At 40.7% G+C, this 23,290-nt stretch overlaps 1 protein-coding gene across 1 annotated transcript in view; it reads left to right on the top strand.

Annotated features, from left to right (window-relative positions):
* Positions 1–463: 463 nt before the first annotated feature.
* Positions 464–23,290, top strand: part of ZDHHC17 (zDHHC palmitoyltransferase 17) — an 83,466-nt gene continuing 60,639 nt past the window's right edge. Inside the window, exons 1-2 of the mRNA XM_080662462.1 lie at positions 464–740; positions 14,959–15,062. Of these exons, the coding sequence (XP_080518588.1) occupies positions 648–740; positions 14,959–15,062 (197 nt within the window). The 5' untranslated portion in view covers positions 464–647. The remainder of the gene's footprint in view (positions 741–14,958; positions 15,063–23,290) is intronic.

Here is a 23,290-nt window from a genome sequence, read left to right as displayed (position 1 = left end):
TCTAGGAGGAAGCCTCAAGCATTATTCGTGTTTTTACGGGCGGCCCCCAGGTGGGCATACATTCGGGGTGACCTTTACGAAGTGTGGAGGAAGGGGGTGAGTTTTTGTCTTCACAGCGATGAGCGTCTGGATTCAAGCCTGAGATTCCCAAGCCTTGAACCTGGTGCCGGTTCCGCCGGGGTCTCTGAGGAGGGGTCCCGGGGCGGGACAGTGGGGCTGTGGGCTTGGGCCGCCGCGGTTGCCTGGGCCCCCGACCACGGCTACGCGGCTCCAGGGCCGTCCCCGCTCCCGCGCTGCAGCCGGGTTTCCCACGTTAATGACTCAGTTGCCCTCCAGATGCCTTCTCCGGGCGACCGGAGGCGCACCTCCGCCTCGGGCTGGGGCCCGCCCCCAGCAGCTCAGCCCACGCCCAGAGCCGTCCGCCCGCCGCCGCGCGCAGTGCAGCAGGGCGCGCTCCCGCTCGGGCGGCCCGGCTCGCGCGCACGCGCAGGGACCCGCGCCCTCCGAGGGGCGGGCGCAGAGGGGGCGTCCGGGGGCAGGGGCCGGAGAGGCAGGCGGTCGCGTCGCCGCCGGCCGGGCTCGCGCTCGCCCAGCCGCTCGCCCTCCGCCTCACCCGAGCCCCGCGAGGGTGAACGCTTTCTCCCGGCATGCAGCGGGCGGAGGGATTTAACACCAAGATGGCGGACGGCCCGGACGAGTACGAGGCCGAAGCGGGCTGCGTGCCTCTTCTCCACCCAGAGGTGAGGAGCCGCGCCGAGCGCATTCCTCGCCCTCAGGCCCCCGGGCGTTTCTCCCTCGGACTCGCGGAGGGCGTTGGCCTACGTGTGTGGGGTAGTGGAACGTGCCCAAGTTTGAGGAGGCTAATCCAGGCCCGAGCGCGGGCGGATAACGGGGGAGGAGATAGCGGGGCGGGCCCGGCCGGGGCGGGCTCTGGGACGCTGTCCCTGGCTGAGCCTGGAGGACGGAGCTGGAGATGTTGATGGCTGTGCTCTGTCGCCGCGCTGCTCGCGGTGCACCGGCGGCGGGGGCCTGGTGCTGGTTTGGAGCCGCACCTTAAGCCCCCAGTCCTGCCCCAAGCTTCTCCGGCGAGGAGGAGGCGCCTCTACTTTTGATTTCTTCTTTCCCTTCGCCTTAGTGAATGACGCTGTCAATTCCTCCCATGTAGCTCACTGTGTGTGTGTGTGTGTGTGGGGGGGTGAGTATAGAGGAAGAACAGTTTCTTGGACAAAGTGATGTCCTTCCACGTTATGCTATAAGCAAAGCACCTCATATAAGCAGCACCTCAGACACCTTGTATCAGATGTCCTATTTGAGCATTTGTTCTTAAGCAATTAAAAAGGGAGGTCAAAACTTTTGGGAATGGACCCACGTTCCCACTAGCTTGTCAAAGTACCATTTATTTTTTTTATTTTTTGTTTTGGAGCCAGGGGAGGACAGTGCAACACGTTACCCATCACATGAGTATCTTCCCCTGTAAGTAAACAGTGCCCCCGCTCCAGGATCAGCCACATTCTGTACTTGCTTACCTCTTAGTTCATAGCTGAACTAGTGCTAGTTCAGGCCTGGAAGCAGTTCTTGATGCATTCTTGTTTTTAATGATCCACCGTGATGTGTGGATGGGCAGCGGCAAAGCTTCCTGAAGAACCCCTGTAGTTTTTATGAGGTTAAAGGATGAAGATAATCTTTGCGTTGTAGTAGGGTGAACATAGAAGTATGTACCTGGCTACTTTGCATTAGATTAATTTTCTTTATTTCTGGATTTTGATCTGTAGGATGCTTATATTATTTAGGAAGATGTGAATAAAGACAAGCACTTAACCATGTCATATATGAATACTCAACTAGGCTCGTATTCATTACTTTGATTAATCAAAAAGAGATGGTACACTTCCTTAGGAATATACCTGGGTCAGTCGCAATAGAGAAGGCTACTCTGGATTTCTGACAAATAGAACTGAACAGTAAGACTATACCTTTTTTATGTTTTTGTTACTTGTTTTTTAACCAATGTGGTAACATTTCCTGGGATTGCAGAATATATCAAGGCCCTGAAAATAAATCAGGAAGTAGACAAAGTAGTTTCCAGATGATGGATTGAAAATGTTGCCAAGGAATATTTCTTCCCTTAATTTTTTTTTTTTTAAATTGATTTCAGAGAGGAAGGGAGAGGGAGAGAGAGATGGAAACATCAATGATGAGAGAGAATCATTGATTGGCTGCCTCCTGCACGCCCCCCACTGGGGATTGAGCCTGATATCTGGACATGTGCCCTGACCGGGAATCCAACCGTGACCTCCTGGTTCATAGGGAGATGCTCAACCACTGAGCCACGCTGGTTGGGCACTTTTCCTGCATTTTAAAAATTAGGTTAATAACACCTATCAGAGTTCTTGTGAGTATAAAATAGAATAATGTGTATAAAGCAGTCTTCAGAGACTTAGGCACATAGGCTGCCAATTAAATCTACTAAAGGTCTTGACATACAGTGAATACTGGTCTATTACTTTGTTTTCTGATTAAATAGGTGATTATTTATTTTATAATGGAGGAAATTAGAGACTATTTGGGAAAGGATGAACTGATTATCAGGGGATTAGGGTGCTAATCCCAGCTCTGACTTGAGGCTAGTGGATATTTAACTACTTTTAGTGTCTGTGCTTTTAAGATACAGAGTCCAGACTACATAAGTCTCTTAAGATTTCCTCAAACTCTAATGGTCTGATTGTATGTTGTGATTTTTCAAGATTCATAGGCTTGAGCATCTCTTTACTAGATGCATAGCACTGTGCTGGGTTATATGGGTGAAACTAAAATAAATGGAGTAGCTTCTGCTCTCCAGAAGTTAATGATCTAGTTGGGAAGATATATGCATATGAAACACTTAACAGAATCCAAATAAGTGCTGAACTGAGTAGTGTAACCGATAAGGAGTGTCAGATTTCTGTCATCTAGAATGGTTAGAAGAAAGACTTCAGTGGAGAGATAGAAGCCATAATATGTTGGTCTACAGGTTCAGCTGACTTGCTATTACCAGTCATCTATTTCACCCACTAGTACATCCTCAGGAAGTCGTCTTAGTTCTTTCCTAGAATGAGGCCACAATACTCTCTTCTATCAGAGCATTATTATAGGGGCTATTTCAGCAAGATCTGAGCTTTGAACTGGATTGCCGAGATTATCTAGGGCTTTCATCTCTTGCTTGCTTCATTTCCCCCCTCAATTTGCCTTCTCTCTAGTTTCTCATTTTCTTAATGGTCACATTTTTTTTGTTTTGTTTGTTTCACATTAATTTTGTTCATATCCATGTCTCATTTTTTGTTGTTTAGAATATTAAACCAAAGTACTACTACATTTCTTGTCTTCACATCCTATATAATAAAAGTGTAGCATGCAAATTGTTCCCTTGACCTGGAGTTCTTCTAGGAGTTTGACCAGGGGGCGGGCTGACCAGGGGAAGGGAGGGAGGCCCTGGCTGGCGGCTGCCAGGGGAAGGAAGGGAGTACCAGGCAGCAGCTGGCAGCTGCTAGGGACCTTACCAGTGCATGAATTTAGTGCACTGGGTCTCTAGTATTTTATAAAATCTATTTTTTGACGCTTTTCTTTAGTAAAAGTAATTTTGTCTTTTCCATTACTATTTTTTCCCCCTATTGTGTAGTTAGAGATACACATGTTTACAGTCACAAAAAATAACTCATTTGCTTTCAGAAAGCAGATATAAAATTACTTTGAAAATTGTGTTTCTCCTTCTGATAGGTTACTGGCACACTCTTTCCCTTCAAAATGTATCTTTCTGCTAATCTTTAGGATCTCATACCTTTTATTTTGCAGCAGAAAGGTTATAGGTCATAAAATTACAATTTAGATTTATAAATATTACACCTTAAGCATAGTAACCACTGAGTCAGTATATATAAAATGAAAATGCAACTAATTGGTTACCTCATGGGATTGTGGCAAAGCCAAAGTTGAAAATTACTGACCTGTAGAACCAAAAAATTATATTTAGTTGTGAAAAATGCCATTTTATTATGTTGAATATTTTGTTTTATTTTGCTCACTATTTTTATTTAATTTGAGAGAATTATTCCAGAAGTATTTAAAATTTGACTCTGAAGTGGGTAGATATAAGAGCAGATAGGTTAAAAGTGTGAGGGCCGATGTTGGGCTGCTTGGGTTCAGATCCTAGGTTCGTCATTTACTAGCTGTGATCCTGGGCAAATTACTGAACTTGTCACAGTTTTCCAGACTAAAATGAAGATTAAATAAGATAATGTATACAAAGTTCAGTTGTTGTGAAGATTAAATGAGATAATGTGTACAAAATTCTGTGCCTGGCATTTAGTAACACTATAAATGTTAGCTATTAATGTTGTGGTAAGAAGTTAATATCTCAAGTAATAGTAGTATGCACATCTATATATATAAAAGCCTAAGCGACCGTTTGACCATTCGACTGTTCGACCGGTAGCTATGATGCGCACTGACCACAAGGGGGCAGACACTCAATGCACAGGCATGGAAACATGGAACAGACTGATGAATCTCAGAGAGAAGGGGGATGGGGGGAGGGCAGGAAGAGATTAACTAAAGATCTTATATACATACTAGGGGCCCAGTGCAGGAATTCGTGCACCTTGAAAAGAACTGTGGGCTGCGAGGCTGCGGTGGGCACAGGGGCGGGTCTTGGCCCATCCTCCATGCCTCCGCCCGTCTCTTCCTGCTGCGGCCCCCGGTCCCTTGTCGGCCGCCAGCCCTGCTCCCGCCGCCGCCATTCCTACATGCTGACTGCGCTGGCCCCACTCACACCCGCTGATGGCGTGGAGCGATTGGGGCCGGCGCCAGAAGCGGGTGCAAGCAGGGCCAGCGCCATCAGGGGATGCAAGTGGCGGCTGCTGCCCCAGTCACCCCTCAGGAGCAGGGGGAGGTGGAGAAGCCCTCAGGGGTGATCGGGGACGGCAGCCGCCGCTCGCACCCGCTGACGGCGCTGAACGATCGGGACCGGCCCTGGGACCTGGCAGCAGGTACAAGTGGTGGCTCAGATGCTGGCTGCAGGTGCGAGTGGGGCTGGCGCTGGCAGCGGGTGTGAGCTGTGGCTGCTGCCCCGATCACCCCTCAGGAGCAGGGGGAGGTGGAGAAGCCCTGAGGGGCGATTGGAGCTGGCAGCTGCCACTCGCACCTGCTGATGGTACTGAGCGATCTGGGCCGGCAGCAGATGCTGGCAGTAGGTGCAAGTGGGGCCAGCGACAGCAGCAGGTGTGAGCGATGGGCAGGACTGCGGCATGTGGGAGCAAATAATTTTCTGTAACCACCAGAGGCTCACTCTGATGACAGCAACTGGTGCTCTGGCTTGGTATGGCGCTCCTGCTCACCTGCTCCAGCATCCCACCGTGGCCAATGCCCACCATGTTCTGTACACCTCCCCCGGTGGTCAGCGCACGTCATAGTGACTGGTTGTTTGGTTGTTCGTCTGTTCAGTCTATTTGCATATTAGGGATATATATATTAGAGAGTTCCCTCGGCTTGGTTTGCGGGGATTGGGCCGAAACCAGCCTGGTGCACGGATTTGTGCACTGGTGGGGTCCCTCAGCCGGGCCTGTGGGGATCGGGCCGAAATTGGCAGTCCAACATCCCCCAAGTGGTCCCGATTGTAAGAGGGCTCAGGCCAGGCTAAGGGATTCCACTGGTGCACTAATCCGTGCACCAGGCCTCTAGAATTAGATATGAAAGCAACTGACTAAGAAGCTAAGAAAATTAAATTTGGGGATTGAGGAGAAGATGGGCAGAGGACTCTCCGTCACAAGTCTTTTTGCACTGTTTAATTTTCTTAAAGATGTGTGTGCTATGATTTGAGGAATATTTATTGAGCATCTAAGTATGGTCTTGATGCTTTGCTAGGCCACAAAGTAAAGAGGAATACAAAATAGGGCATTGCAAAGTCCTCCAGATCCCTCAGGATAGATGGTGAGTGTGTGTTCATGCGCACACATTTTATTAAAAGTTAAAAATGCATGTGGACCTCCTTTCCTCCAGAGAGTATCCTAAGGGTATGTTAGAGTAGTTAGGGTTAGTTAGTGAAGGGAACTTGATGTAGTATGTTTTTACAGAACCCCCAACAACTACATAATCCAAAAAGGCATTATTTCAGTATCAAGGTTATGTGCAATTCTCTTTCAAAGCATCATCTAATTCAGGGGTCCTCAAACTTTTTAAACAGGGGGCCAGTTCACTGTCCCTCAGACTGTTGGAGGGCCGGACTATAGTTTTAAAAAAAAAAAACTATGAACAAATTCCTATACGCACTGCAGGCCCAGGACGAGTCGGCTGCTAAGCAGGACAGGCAGCGGCACCCGACGGGCTGGATAAATGTCCTCGGTGGGCCGCATGTGGCCCACGGGCCGTAGTTTGAGGACCCCTGATCTAATTATATTATTACTAGAGGCCTGGTGCACGAATTCGTGCATGGGTGGGGTCCGGCCGGCTGGGGGGAGGGGCCAGGGTGGTTGGCCAGCTGGCCCCACCCCCTGGTTGAATGCCCTGTTGAACTCCCGGTCGAGGGGACAATTTGCATATTTGCCTTTTATTATGTAGGATTTTATGATTAGATTTTATTACAGATGGGTAATTCAAGTATAAAATATCAACTATTTTAAACTTTTTTGTTTGAAAACTTGATTCAGTACAATATTATATTATAAAATATGCACGTAAAGTTTTCACCCAATGTAACATTTAATTATTGGATAATGCCTTCTTTTGAGAGGGAGAGATAGAAACATCAATGTTGAGAGGGAATCATTGATCATCTGCTTCCTGCACGCCCCCCCACTGGGGATCGAGCCTGCAACCCAGGCATGTGCTCTCACCGGGAATTGAACTGTGACCTCCTGGTTCATATGTTGACACTCAACCACTGAGCTACACCAGCTGGGCTGGATAATGTCTTCTATTAAAAAATCCTTAAAATATAGCTACAGGCAGCTGATTTGAAAATACAGTGGAACTTCAGCCTTCTGTGAAGGAGATACTGTGAAGAACTTAATTTCTTGAGTTTTAGAGGGCTAAATAGAATATTTTTAGGTTTTGTTTCAAATGAATTACTCCATATTCTAGGGATAATAGATACGGAATTGCTCCATTTTCTAGGGATAATACACATTAAATATGATAGAATTTTCCTTTTATAAGTTAGAATATTATAGTGTCTAAGGCTCATCATTTTCATTATCAGTAGTATTGTTGAGGAAATGGAGACCATTGGGCTAAATGTACCTGAAGGTTTCTTTTTGTATATATGTCAGGTAGCTTGTGTTTTTTATCAGTTGTTTTATATTAGGAAAAAAAAATCAAGTGAAAAATAATAACTACTGATTGAGATGTTACTGTTTTATACCCTTGTTTAGTTTTTTAAAACAACTTTCTGATTATGAACACTTGTTAATTTACGCATGATGTAATGAGGGATGAACAAAACTGGTGACCAAAACCTCATTCTCATGAAAATAAAATAAAAAATAAAATAAAATAAAATAAAATAAACCCTTCTGTGAGCTGAAGACTGAAGTTGTTAGTGTTAGAATCCCCAGGTGCAAATATCACCAACCTTTTTCAAACTTACTTGGGGAAAAAAAGGGAGTTTACTGCCTCATATAACTCAAATTTAGGATGGCAGAAGTGCAAATAAGCTCTGAGCTGAGAAGATCAAAACTGTCTTCTATCTCTTCTCATCTCTGCCTTTCAGCTTCATTTTCTCCTAGTGCAGAGCAGCTTATTTCTTCTGTGTACTGGGGTTATGGATGCCTGCATTTTTTTTTTTTTTTTGCTATACATCTCAAATCTCAATTAACCATTACAAAAGGTCTGCATATCTTCCTTTATTTCATACCTAGATTGTGGGTTCGATCCCTGGTCTGGGTGCTTATGGGAGGCAACCAATTGATGTTTCTCTCTCACATGGATGTTTCTCTCTCACATTGATGTTCTCTCTCTCTCCCCCCCCATTTCCTCTCTGAAATCAATAAAAAATATTCTTGGGTAAGGATTTTAACACTTTTTTATATAAAAAAGCAGTATAGTACGTACAAAAATTAGATGTAATGTCATGAGGAAATGAGGGAAGAATATAAAATATATGAGTGCTATGATTGCAATCACATAAAATATATAAACATTTAAGCAAATAAATTTTGTATACCAGTGTTCAAAGAAATTTGCAGAATTAGGTTGAATTAAAAAACACTTCCTCCTAAAAACATAATTCCCATCTAATGGAAAAAAAAGCCCACAAAGACAAATTCCAGTTAAGGGTCATTCTACAAAATACCTGACTATTTCTCTTCAGAACTGTTAAGCTTATGAAAAACAGGGAAAGTCGAGAAATTATCATAGCCAAGCAGAGCCTAGGAGCCAATATAACTTAAAAGTAATGTATCCTAGATGGATCCTGGAATAGAAAAAGGACATTATATAAAAACTAAGGAAATCTGAATAAAGAATAGACTTCAGTTAATAATAGTGTTTCAGTATTGGTTCATTAATTGTAAAAAATGTACCATATCAGTGTTGAATATTTATAATGTTTTTGTAGAACTTAAACTATCTTAAAAAATGTTTATTTTTAAAGAGATAGAGATAATATACATAGAGAGACATTTGTTTTATTGTGTGTGTATAGACATTTGTTGATCAAATGTTTGTGGAGAGAAAGAAAGTATGCCAAATTTATGCATATTGTTACAAATATGTGTGTACATATGGATTAATGCTAGAAGGAAATGAAGTGAAAACAAGTTTTTGAAGAAACTAGAAGATAATGAACATTTTTCTGGTCTAAATTTTGTGGGAAGCAAGCATTATTAATTTGACTAGAGGTCTGGTGCACAAAATTCGTGTATGGGTAGGGTCCCTAGGCTGGCTGGCGATCAGGGCCGATCTGTGGGGTGACCGGTGGGGTGATTGGGGGGCCCCTGCTGGCACCCACCTTGGCCAGCCTGGCGCTGCCTGCTTGCCGGCCCTGCCCCCCACCGACCTGTCGTTCTGCTGGTCATTCCACCATTCAGTCAATTTGCATATTTAGGGTTTTATATAGATAGATAGTTTGGATTGAGGAAATGGTACTACACTATGAAGAGAACCTGTGCCTCAAGTTGGACTCTGATATTAGGTACAGCATTCATGTACTGTTAGCCAGGGATCAGGGACCACAGCAGAACACATAATATGTAAGAGACCAGTTGCATATTGGAAAAAAAAAAAAAGGAAATCTTTCCATTATATAACCACATCATTTTTGTCCAATGCACCCTTAAAAGAGGATGCATCAAATAGGTTAGTAAAGGATTCTCTCTTGAGTGTAGTGCCATCTGCTGGCACTATTAATTAAAAACATTTTTAAAGAAAGTTATAGTATTGTGTGGCTACTGGTTTTCCTTGTTATTCATTATTCACTTGGTTATAAAAGTTTTATGCTTATGCTACCTTTTTCATTATGTATAATCAGTATTTCTTTTTTAAAAATCCTTATGGTATCTCTAGAATTTAGGTTACTAAATTACTTTCTTAGGTTTTAAGATGGCCTCACATTTGGCCCATTGATTTTAGTTAGAACTTAGAAATGAATCAAATACACAGAGACCTTTTTTTCATTTTCTATCTTCTTGTCAGCAGCCCTACAGAGTGTTCTAATATCATCTTGTACATTTAATGGAATTAAATTTCAGCAGCAACATTATATAATTAAGTACATTTAGTTCCTTAAATTAGAGGCCAATTAGTTCCTTAAATTAGAGTCCAATCTATTAGAATGATACCTGACAGCAGATATTTACACAGTGCACATCATAAGCATATGGGTAAGTGCTAATGGCTTGCTAATCCACCTGTGTATATGGGCTATGCACCAAAAGCATGTGTCTTGAAGGTAGCATCTATATGCCCTAGAATTTTATTGACAATTTCATTCCCTCTTTTTTTTTGTAATACATTTAATTAATTTACACATATATTTTTTTAGATTACATAATATAATTTACATATATTTGCCATTGTATTTTTCTTTGAATTGTCTTCATAGCCTTTGCCCATTTTTCAAATATGTTATTTATGCTTTTCTCAGATTTTCTTTTCACACATTAGGACACTTATTGACAGTATTTTTATTTTTAAATCTTTGGTCTGGCTTTTGAAGTTACCTGATACAAGGAATGAGGTGGGGATCCATAGGAAGAGTCTTTAAGAGACTGAGGCCTGGTCCTGCCAGGGTATAGTCACAGCTCTGGGAAACCTGGGAAATAGAGCTCAAATTACTGTCTTGAAGTAAACAGGAAAAGTCCTGTAGCCATTTTGAACAAGTTACTTAGACCCGATGAGCACTAGGCATATGGCCAGAGTCTCCATCCAGAGCAGTCAAGAGCCCAGGGGGGGACACAAAGACTCCCCAAGAACAGGAGGGTGTGCATGCTTCTCTCCCTAGGTCTAGGCATCTGTATGTTCTCATGGAGAGTGGCTGACCTGGCCAAGCCTCTACCTGGGAGCCTGCTGCTCTGAATCCTGCTTTGGCCCTGTTATTCTCAGGCTCATTTCAGTATTACCTGCCATTAAAGAAACTATAGCTGTGGCTGTATTTTTTGGTATCTTTCCATCAAGCATATTACACTTTTATATTGAAGCCTGCTGAATTAAAAGAAAACAAAACCCCAAATGGCTAGCCAGTTGTCCTTTTTATACCATTTATGGAATGTCTTTTCTTCCTGATTCTGATTCTCACTCTTCAAGCTCTATGCCATTGCTCTGACTGTTTATAACCAGTGCCCCTATTTTTATATTGGTTTGCTTTCTAATAAATTGTAATTGCTGGTACCATAGAACCTATTCTTGGAGAACCTTTTCTGATAGAGTACTTACAAAACATCTATATTTGGATGGTAGTAAACTTAGAAGCACTGGGCCAGTAGAGGATTCTTTGGTCACAGACACTTGGTATCTATCCCCTTGACATGTAAGTCAGCATTTGCCTATACCTGCTATATAAATTTGAGTTCTAACATGTTGATTTCTCTTAGCAGCAGTGTATAGTAACTGAGCATATCACAGCTCTTCTTATTCCTATCTACTATTTCAGCAGTAGATTTTGGAGGTTCTTTTTCACCTTCCAGTTCTCTTCAACAGGTACCAGGGCTGTGTTTTCCTAGTGGCTAATTTTCTATACTCCAATGTATAAAATCATTGTATGTTAGCCTTAGAAGAGATTTTGGAGGACTTCAAATCTAGTAGTTTAAATTGTTGGTTTTTTTTTTTTTTCAGAGCAGCTGAATCTTTTCTTTTTAATTAAAGAAATCTAAAAACAGGATAAATGACAGTTTAAGAAGGAAATGAATTGAGTGGGGCTTGAAACCTTTAGCTCTTTGATGTCCTGATATTTGTCCTTGAAACAACTCAGAGGAACTCTATGAAGATCTTATTCATCCTCCTCTTTTTACAAGTAAGGGGCCTAAATTCTTGCTGGATTGTAGCCTAGATAGGAGAGTGGCAGACATTCAATTCAATAGCCTTATACTTAAGGACTTTTTCTATTACACCAAGCTGTTTCTCATGGAATTAATGCGTTTTTAAAAGGTACAATGACCTACATATGTATTTTTAAATAAGTATTTTCTTGCCAAAGCTATCAATTAAATAGCTTTTTGGTTCCTATTAAAGTCAAGGAAAAATTACAGAATTTTAAAGTGTCATTAAATATTTGTATGTTGAATTGTATCTGATATAATAGCAGATTGGTAATTAAAAAAATAATATTGTCTGTATATTTACAAGATATACTTATTTACATGAACATAGTATTTTTATTATGTTTTCAAAGTTTAAAAACTATGGTTGTTATATCTAGGACTAGTGATAATGGTTATCTTGATAGACAGTGTTGGCATTTGTCATATTGATAGGGTACTAGTTCTAGAGATGAACCAGTTTCCAATCTGTGTGAAAGTGAGAAAAATACATTTAAGTTCTTTATAATAATAGAGGGTAATAAGACAGGTAGGAGATTTGCTTAAACACCATTTCTTCTATTTTTTTATGGGAATAACTGTATCCTGCTAGAATTAATCTAGGGATATTTTTTAAGCTATCTTTTAAAAAAATCATTTCTTTTACTAAAAAGTAAAAATAATAAAATAAAAACCTTACAGATGGGATAACACAGATACCGGTGTAGGTTTAATATAAAACTATTACTAGAAAAAATAGTGACTTTTGGTGCTTTTGGAAGATCGTATTTGGCAATGTCAGTGAGATTAGAGAGACTATAGAGAAACTGAGAATAGGTCTCTGGGGATAAAAATGACCTTAAAGAGCATGAAAACATTTTAATAGTAAGTAAGCCTTAAGTAGAAATTTGCTTTTTGTTTTATGAATATTTGTTATATGCCTGTAAAGCAGTATATTTGTCATTAGTAAAAAAGAATAGCAGTTTGCCCTAAAAGATTTTCAAATTGAAATAGTTTTTAAAGTTATTAATTTTTGGATGTAATGTCTTTATTTAGGTTTTAACTTATTATTGGACGGTTTTTGCTTCTACTAGTACTATTTGACCTATATTTCTTACTTACTTTGTCCTTCCACTCTGGACTGTAAAGTCCTTGAGGACAATAGGCTGTGTTTGGTGTATGTTTGTAGTGCTTCTCTGAGCCATTGTGGAACCTGGAGCAAATAGAAAAATTAGCAGTATTGATGTGTCTATTTTTAAAATGCTGATGTTTGGGATTTTTTTTGCATTTTTTTAATTTTTAAAAGATAATCCATTAAAATATTTTCAATTGTGATTACTGAGTTTTTTGCCACACTCTTAAACTTTGAACTGGCCTTACATTTATTCTGGCCTGAGGTCCCAGTACATTGGAGAGTACTTTACATATATTAGGCTCTCAATACATGTCTTTTTGGATATACAGCATTATTCCATTTTGCTTGTAAACTACTACCAGTTTTTTTTTTAAATATATTTTTATTGATTTCAGAGAGGAAGGGAGAGGGAGAGAAATAGAAACATCAGTGATGAGCGAGAATCATTGATCAGCTGCCTCCTGCACTCCCCCTACTGGGGACTGAACCTGCAACCGGGCATGTGTCCTGACCAAGAATTGACCATGACTTCCTGGTTTACATGTGTCGACCACTGAGCAACACCAGCCAGGCACTACCAGTTTTTATTTTTCTTCAGTTGTGTTTCACCCCTACAGAAGTCAGAATCAAAAGTTTAAAAAATTATTTTCCTGGTGGTAGGGGAGAATAAAAATCAGAACAGAAGACTTAGAAAGAAGGAAGTGTTATTGGCCTAAGAAGTTTCTTTCTTGACTTCACTCCACTGAATATAGAGCATAGAGAAGTTGAGAACTGTAATTCAGTGGGAAAATTAAACAGAAAAGATTTAAAAATATTAAATGGTTAAGTCTTATGTATTGGTTTGTTTCATCAGTTACTCAGAATGTTGCACATACCCAAAATGTTATACCTGTCCATATTCAAATTTAACCAGTTCTATTTTAATGGAGTCCAAGAACAATCTCAAAAAAAAAAATCACTTAGTAAACTATATGCATTATGCATGTTGTGAATCTTGGTTTAAGACATGTCTATTTTCTTTCATATGCTAATGTAGATTAATGATTATTACTGTGGCATTTTAATATTGGCTATAACATTTTCATAAGGAACTAATCTGTTGAAACGTCTAGAATTTGCTTTTGTGAAACTTTTTAATTCTCCTTGAAAATATTCAAATTGACATTCTTCTAAATTTATGGCTCAAACAAATTAATTTTGGAATTTCCCAAATTGAATGGTGACAGTAATTTAAAGATAATAGCCTTTTTCCTTCAGTAAAATGCCATTCAATTTGGATTATTAAATACCAGTGACCAAGAGAGCATGAATTCTTTTAAGAATTTCATTCTTTCCAGATACCTTGTTATGCCCTATCCAGTGGTCGGCAAACTGCAGCTCGTGAGCCACATGTGGCTCGCGAGCCGCGGTTTGCCGTTCTGTTGACTAATGAGTTTGCCAACCACTGGGATAGGTGCTTAATCACAATGAACAACAACAGCCTGTAATTATTGGAATCACGATCCTTTTGTTTATATTTATATTTGTGTGTGTGTGTGTGTGTGTGTGTGTGTGTGTGCGTGTGCGCGAGAGAGAGAGAGAGAGAGAGAGAGAGAGAGAGAGAGAGAGAGAGCTATCAGAATAATAGAAATCTGAATGGGTGATATTAGAATTAAATATGCTCAATTTTTCTGTTTGCATATAAAGAAATATAATTGTATCTCAGTGCTACATTATATTGAGGAAGCTGATTATGCATAACAAATTTTGTATTTTAAATAGAAAATTACACATAGCATATAAGCTTTGATGGATATACTAGTAATATTCTACAAAACAATTGTTTAATTGAATTTTTATATAAAAAGTTACTTACTTTAGTGGGTTTACATTTTATCAGAGCTGTGCCATTGTTCCTTATGCATCTAATCCTCAGCATGAATGAGTATAAGAAAATATATCTGAGAAAAGGAGAAGAATAATATTCCTGCTTTTTATCTTTAGGACCTTAGAGTTTATTTGCCATGTAATGTAGGTTTTGGAGTAAGGTGTTAGACCTAGGGGTAATGTTAGAATAATAGAAAAACTGGTCTAAGAGAACAAGAGTTGATTTGATGAAGAGATAAGAGTTTTATGGAACTAAAGATGAATTTCACTTACTAATTTGTCACTAATTTCTGGTCTTTGCATCTTTTGGGAGTGTGTACCAAGGGTTTTTCTCTAAAGAGTACAGACCTCAGAAAAAGGTAAAACTTAATTTCAATGATGAGCATTCTTCAAATAATGTAAAACAGTAGAGAAATATTGAAATGTTTCCTGTACCTTTTCTCAATTCTTGCCTCTGTGTGATTTTCTCTTTAACAGGAAATTAAACCCCAAAGCCATTATAACCATGGATATGGTGAACCTCTTGGACGGAAAACTCATATTGATGATTATAGCACATGGGACATAGTCAAGGCTACACAGTAAGTTTCTGTTGTAGTTTTCTTTGATATATATATATATATATATATATATATTTTTTTTTTTTTTTGATATATATTTTTTAAGTGAAATATGAACACATATTTCTTTGTCTTTATTGATATTCCCTAGTTGGCGAGACATTGTTTTCATATTTTGGTTCTTTAGACATGATTTCCTTTAGTTCTTTGTACAAATTTAAATTAGCTGATTTAAAATCTTTGTCTAGTAAGTTCAGTGTGTGGGATTACTCAAGGACAGTTTCTATTACTTGCCACCACCACCCCTACTCCCCCAGTATAAATTATACTTTCTTGTTTCTTTGGAGGTTTTATAATTTTTTTTTAATTGTTTAAAGTATTACATATGTCTCCTTTATTCCCGATTGACACCTTCTCCCCACCCCCCGCCACTCCCACCCCCAAGGTCTTATAATTTTTTTGTTGAAAACTTGTCAAATAATGTAATGTGACAGTTCTGGATATCAAGCTCTTCCAGGGTTTGTTATTTGTGACATTTCTGAACTATTCTGTAAAGTCTGTGTCTTTGTTTTGTGTGGTCACTGAAGTCTCCATCAGTTTGTGGTCAGGTAAAGATGGGACAGACTTCTTAATTCCTTAGAATCATTAAGTCTTGATCTTTGTCAGGGGATTCTTTGTGCATGTTGGGACACTGAACACTGAGCCAGGCAGCTGACAACTCTGACTTAGCCTTCACTTTCTGCTTACATAGAACTTCAAGGTCAATCAGAGGTGAGAGCTTGGGGCTATCACAGCTAATGTGCATGGCCTTCTAGATTCCCAAGAATATGTCCAAGCTTTTTTAAAGCCTCTATGGATATCTCGTTCCTTAGGTCTTGTTTTTAAGATTTTTGATTTGTCTGTTGTTTGTTCCAACTACTACCTATCATCTCAAACAACTATGATGTTAAAACATTTGACGTGCACAACCCCAGGGAGAAGCTTTTAATGAGTTTGAGTGAGATTTAATTGGTAAGTCTTTCAAGTAGACAACCAGACAGGTCAGATAATGACTCCTCTTTGTGAATGAAGCTTTGAAAGAACTCCATCCCTATTCTGCTCACTTAAGTACCATAACGCAAACTTATTTTTTAAGGCAGCTGGGCAGCAGAGGATGGGACCATGATTATGTTAAAATACCACCAAGTTCTCTGTTTCTCCTTGGATTGCTGAAAGCTTTTGTTTTCAGAGTTTTAAAAAAGTTGACTCTTGACAGTTTTTGCCAGGTTTTTAGTTACTTTTGTGGAGAGGCAGACTTTTGGAAGTCCTTAGTCTACTGATGTCACCCTACTTTCTTGAATGTTATATATCAAAAAAAATCAAAGCACATTGTGCCAATTGTATTTAACAAATTATACTGCTCTACATTCATTTTTCCTTTTGAGACTTTGTTTCTTTTGCTATTGCCTTTCCTTTATCATTAATCTCTCTAACCCTACCTAATACATCATTTCCATCAACAAATATATTATAGCATCTTTTATTTTAAGAAGAAAAACAACAACACACAACTGTTTTCTTTTTAATCCTTCACATACCTTTCTAACTACGCTATTTCTTGAAAAGTATCTAAGTGTGAGGTCTATAATTTCTACCTTTAAAAACATTTACTTAAATTTTGAAACATTTCAGTCCCATAGAGAAGAATAACTGTCAGATTAAGCAGATGTTAACATTTTGCTGTAGTTACTACAGGTTGCCCAGTGTGTTCTTTCCCTTGTCTCCCCCAAGGAAACCTCTCTTGAAGTTGCTGTGAATCATTCTCATGAACATCCTTGTACAATTCTACAAATATTTATAAACAAAATATGCTATTGTAATGTATGCTTAAAATTTATATAAATTGTAGTCTACATTACATATCCTTTTGCAGCTTGCTTTTATTAAAAAAACTGTATCGCTTTTGTGATTTATCATCCTGTATAATAAAATCCTGATATGCTAAGTGTCTGGTTGACCGGTTGGCCATTCAATCAATCAAAGTGTAATATGCTAATGATATACTAAGGCCGCTCAACCACTCACTATGATGTGCACTGACCACCAGGGGGCAGACACTCCAACCGGTAGGTTAGCTTGCTGCTGGGGTCTGGCTGATTGGGACTGAGCGAGACGGGGCAAGACACACCCTGGAGCCCTCCTGCGGTTCCTCCCCAGCTGGCCAACCTCTTGCGTCTCTCCCCAGCCCCGATCGTGCACCAGTGGGATCCCCTGGCCTGGCCTGCACCCTCTCGCAATCCGGAACCCCTCGGGGGATGTCGGAGAGCCGGTTTTGGTCCAATCCCGCAGGCCAAGCTGATGGACTCTATTGGTGCATGAATTTGTGCACCGGGCCTCTAGTTGTTAATAAAGACCTAGTTTAATCAGTTTTACTACTTTATAGTACAGACTGAGTCCCCCCTTATCTGTGGCTTTGCTTTATGTAGTTTCAGTTACCCGTGATCAACCACTGTCCAAAAATACTAAATGAAAAATTCCAAAAATAAACAATTTAAGTTTAAATTGTACACTGTTCTGAGCAGTATGATGAAATCTCGCACTGTCTCATTGGATCCCACCTGGGGCATGAATCATTCCTTTGTCCAGCATATTTATGAATGTAAGCTACCTGCCTAGTTTTAGTCACTTACTAGTAGTTGCCATCTTGGTTATCAGATCAACTGTCAAGGTGAAAACTGCAGTGCTTATTTTAAAGTAACCCTTATTTTACTTAAGGATGGCCCCAAAACACAATTTGGATATGCCAAAATGAAGCCTTAAAGTGCTGCTTTTAAGTAAAAAGGTGAAGTTCTCAATTTAAGTCATTTTATCATCTCATCACAACATGAGTGAGTACAATACAATAAGATATTTTGAGAACATGAGAGAGAGGCCATATTCACATAACTTATTACAGTATATTGTTATACTTGTCTTATTTTATTATTGTTATTAATCTTTTACTATACTTAATTTATAAATTAAACTTCATCACAGGTTCCTATGTATAGGAAAAAACAGTATATGTAGAGTTCAGTATTATTCATAGTTTCAGGCATCCACTAGAGGTCTTGGTATCATCTCCCGGGGACAAAGGGGGACTACTGTATTCTATCACTCTTTACTAAGGGACACTGAAAATTTCTTTTACTTTTTCATTATTACAAACATTGTGTCAGTGAATGTATTTCCACTTGTTTCCCCTGCACATAAATAAGAATTTTTCTAAGGTAGACACTCAAGTGGAATTTCTGTCTTATTTAGGATATTCTTTTTCAACACTAGCAGTTATTGACAAATTGATTTCCAAAGTGCCTGTCAGTTTATACTTCCACTGTCGAAAGAGTTCTTTTTTTACTACATTCTTACTAAATTCTAGTTTTGTTATACTTAATAATTGTCAGTTTGATCGTTGTGAAAAGGTTTTCTCTGTTTTGATGGGCCTTTCTCTGATTACATGTGGTGTTGAATATCTTCCCTATGTTTATTGACCATTTGAGTTTCTTCCTATGTGAATTACCATTTTAAATTCTTTACCCATTTTGAGTTCTTTTATCGTTTTGTAATTTGTAAAAGTTTTTTATGTATTTTGATGGAGTCTGCTTTGAACTTAGTGGAATCTGTGTCCCTTAATGTATACATAAAATATATATATATACCTTCCAAGAGTCCTGTCTGTCACTCTCCCAGCCTCTTCCCACTCCCAGGTCATGTAGTTCATGATTCAGTACTTTTCTCCAGTGTGTCCAAACTTGCATATTGTTCTGCTGAAACAATGTGCTGCAACTTCTCTGGAAACCTGGACTTCCACAAAGGCTCTCTCATCCATGGGTGATTGTCTAAAACAGTGTTTTCCAGAGCTCTCAGACCACAGCCCAGAAGGGCTAGAGCCAGATCATGGACCATTTGCAGGGGCCACAGCTGAGATAGAGGTCTTTGTTCCTATTAACCAATACATGGGTGAGTGAGACTTCTCCCAGCTCACTTGACGTATGGTTCTGGATCCCACAGTTCCACAGAGGCACTTTGCCTGTGAATAGTACAGAATTATTGTTGGAGGGGGAACAAAATGATGGAGTCTTATTCTACCATGATGCTGATGTCACTCTGTGGTCCATTTCTAAATACTCTTTTTCCTTTCATTTGTTTAATCTTTTATAGTTCCACATTGTTTTAATCATTTCTTAGTCTTCAAAATTCTTTGTCTCAGCTATTCGTGGCCTTTTACTCTCACCAATGAATTTTAGGGTTCTCCTTAGAATTTCATGAGATAATTCATTTAGGACTTAAATTAGAATTTCATTGTATTTATGGATCAATTTGGAGGAAATTGGTGTATATATTTTATGTATACATTAAATATGTACTTTAATGTCTTTTATTAATCTTATTTACAGTGAGAGTGGTGTAATTAAACAGGCTTTCTTATTATTATTTTAGGTGGTATATGTAAAAATGATATAGAAATCTGATCCTAAATTGATTTTTTAGATACTTTGTTTTAATTATTTATTCATTTATTTATTGATTGATTGATTGCTGAAAAAGGATAACTTCATAAAGAAACATAATTCCCTAATGGAAGAATTGCAATGTATGCTGCATTTATTAAATCACAGTCATGACTTTTTCAGCGTTAATCACTAAGCAAATATTTTTTTATCTTTATCTTGTAAATATCCATTTTCTGATGACAATTCTTATGAATTAATCAGATTTTGGCATTTTTGAAATTACAAGAAATGGGTTCACACAAGTTAGAAAACTGTATCAAAATTTTTTAGTGTGTCCACATGAGAAGGATTTTATAGGTGATATATTTAAATCTTTCAGAAATTATCCTCCCATATAATAAAGATGTAATATGCAAATTGACCGTCACACCCTCACACAAGATGGCCGCTCCCATGTGGGCACAAGATTGCCAACCCCATGTGGTCACAAGATGGCCGGCAGGGGAGGGCAGTTGTGGGCAATCAGGCCAGCAGGGGAGGGCAGTTAGGGGCGACCAGGTTGGCATGGGAGGGCAGTTAGTGGTGACCAGGCCGGCAGGGGAGGGCAGTTAGGGGTGACCAGGCCGGCAGGGGAGGGCAGTTACGGGCAACTGGGCTGGCAGGGGAGGGCAGTTGGGAAAGATCAGGCCTGCAGGGGAGGGCAGTTAGGGGTGACCAGGCCAGCAGGGGAAGGCAGTTAGGGGCAACGGGGCCAGCAGGGGAGGGCAGTAGGGGCGGACCAGGCCGGCAGGGGAGGGCAGTTAGGGGCGACCAGGCTGGCAGGGGAGGGTAGTTGGGGGCAACTGGGCCGGCAGGGGAGGGCAGTTGGGGGCGACTGGGCCGGCAGGGGAGCAGTTAGGCATCAATCAGGCTGGCAGGGGAGTGGTTAGGGGGCGATCAGGCTGGCAGGCAGAAGCGGTTAGGGGCAATCAGGCAGGCAGGCAGGTAAGTCAGCAGTCCTGGGCAGTTGGGGGCGACTGGGCCGGCAGGGGAGCAGTTAGGCATCAATCAGGCTGGCAGGGGAGTGGTTAGGGGGCGATCAGGCTGGCAGGCAGAAGCGGTTAGGGGCAATCAGGCAGGCAGGCAGGCAGGAGTCAGCAGTCCTGGATTGTGAGAGGGATATCTGACTGCCGGTTTAGGCCCAATCTCTGGGGAATGGGCCTAAACCGGCAGTTGGACATCCCTTGAGAGGTTCCAGATTGGAGAGGGTGCAGGCTGGGCTGAGGGACACCCCCACAGTGCACGAATTTTGTGCACCGGGCCTCTAGTATATAATAAAGAGCTAATATGCTAATTAGACCAAACAGCAGAATGACCGTCCGGATGACCTTCCAGATGAAGCCAGGGCTGCAAGGGCCGGCCAAGGCTGGGAGGGGCTGCGAGTGCTGAGCCCCTTGCATGAATTTTGTGCATTGGGCCTCTGGTATTATGTAATGATGGAAACATTTCCAAACATGTTTTTTAAAAATATTCTCTTTGTAGTTTTTCTGAAATAAAAGTTACTTTCTCACTATTCCCTTTGCCTTAAAGGGGAACAGACTAAATATCTTTATCCTTCTTAAGAATATATGGTTGCTAGCATACTACTCACAGTTTTTTGGCATGACTATCCCCCTGCCTCACACGCAAAGCCAGCATTTTGGAACACTTTAAAGGGAAAATGAATGCATATCACTTTTAATTGTTAGAAAAATAATCAGTGATTTTTTAAATGGTTAAAAAGATTTTTATGGACATTTATTTCATTCAAAATGTGAGGTAGATTCTGCTCTTTAAGGTAATATACTTAGTTCACTGAACTGGGCACATGTAAACAATTTTCTGAAAAAGAACAAGGAACTGAAGAAGGTGCCACTGTCATCTACTATCATTTGTGGAACTCTTGGTCTTTCCTTAGGTTGATTACTTTGTGTGTGTGTGTGTGTGTGTGTGTGTACAGATGCAATACAGAGCCAGTGAGAGTAGCAATGTCAAAGCTGTACCAAATATTAGTAAAGCCTAATCTCTGTGTTAGGTAAGATGTGAATATAGGTAGAAATTTTAATGTTTGCTCTGAGTGTCCCATTAATGTGCCACTCCTACTGCGACCTCTTCCTATGGTGTGCCTTCCCCATTTTGAAGACCACTCTGATTAAGAAATTACAAATATAGTCATTTAAATTTACTTTTGTGTCTCAGTTCCAAGGACCCAATATTTTGTTTAGAATAAAGTTGATGGCTCTTGAGGCTTGATGATGGATTCTTGGTGGTTTGTTGTACTACTAGAGAGCAAGACCTAGACCTGCCTTGCGCAAGCCAAGGGACCCCAGACCCACCCTGCGTGAGCCGCGGGCCCCACCTCTTGCTGCATGAGGCCCGCCAGCCCTGCATGGCCTGGCACCATGAGCGGCTCGCGGGCCAGGGGGAGGGACTGAGAGGTGCTCCAGCACCTCCTGAGGACCTGTTGTTTGGTCGTTCAATGTTAGGGCGTGATGGCCACAGGCCTTTTATAATATAGATTCTTTCTACTTTTGCTTATGCTTGAAAATTTCCATAATAAAAAGTTTTTAAAAATTTAGCTGCCTCACAATGACCAAAAGCAGAAAGGTGGGAAAGGATCAGGTTCTTTGCATTACCTTTCTTCTTTATCAAATATGAACATCTGTCCTAGAACTCTCCCAATAGATTTTCTCTTATGCTTCATTGGCTTGAACTCACAAGACTCTTTCCCCCACCCAATCCACTTCCGACCCCAACACATTCTTTTAAAATTTTCCTTCATGAATATCAAAACTAAATTTGTAAATAAAGAATACCGAGGCTTGTAAAACATCTTTTCTTCTTGATATTATTATAAGTAATTGATATGCTGTTTGTTACTGCTCTTTTATGTCCTTAATATTTTTAAATATGATTGTATATACTTTTATAAGCTGCCTCAAGTGTTTTGTGGTATAAATAAGTAGTGATATAAGTAAAAACAAGCAGAGAAACCAAGATGGCGGCATAGGTAAACACCTGAACTTGCCGCCTTGCACAACAACTTCAAAACTACAACTAAAAGACAAAATGGACATCATCCAGAACCACAGGAAGACTGGCTGAGTGGAAATTCTACAACTAGAAGGAAAGAGAAAAGCACACTGAGACTCAGAGGAAGTGCGGAAGGCTGAGGTACGGAGGCGCATGCGCGGAGAGGGCTGGCAACTGAGTACGCGGCTGGCTTTTTCAATCCGCAGGGAGACACAAGCTCCCGACTGCTCTGAACTCCAGTTCTGGGTGAGACTCTGGGGACCTAGACTCATACAGGGAGAAACTGGACTGTCTGGAAGTGGGCGGAACTCGAGGGCGGCTTTCTCTCAGAGGTGCTTGCAGCAATTACCATGGGACACTGAGACCCGGGGGTCTCTTAGGGCAGGGCTGACGGGAAGCTATTGCTGTTTGCTCTGCCCTGAGACTCTGCCCCATCCAAGATGTGCGCAGAGGCTTTTGCATATGAATGGCCTGGTCATTTGAAATCTAAACTTACCTATCAAACTGCAGCTGAGTCAGAGAGACCCAGAACATCCAAAAGAAGGCCCAAGGCCCCACAGCAGCTTGCATTGCTTCACAGCTGGGTCTCATCTGGGCACCTCCAAAACCCAAACAAAGAAGAGGAATCTGGCCGAAACCGGTTTGGCTCAGTGGATGGAGTGTTGGCCTGCAGACTGAAGGGTCCCGGGCTCGATTCTGGTCGAGGGCATGTACCTTGGTTGCGGG

The sequence above is a fragment of the Plecotus auritus genome (assembly GCF_963455305.1).
Source record: "Plecotus auritus genome assembly, chromosome: 3".
NCBI lineage: Eukaryota > Metazoa > Chordata > Mammalia > Chiroptera > Vespertilionidae > Plecotus > Plecotus auritus.
Note: the sequence above shows the minus strand (reverse complement) of the source record. Positions and strands in the feature narration are given on the sequence as shown.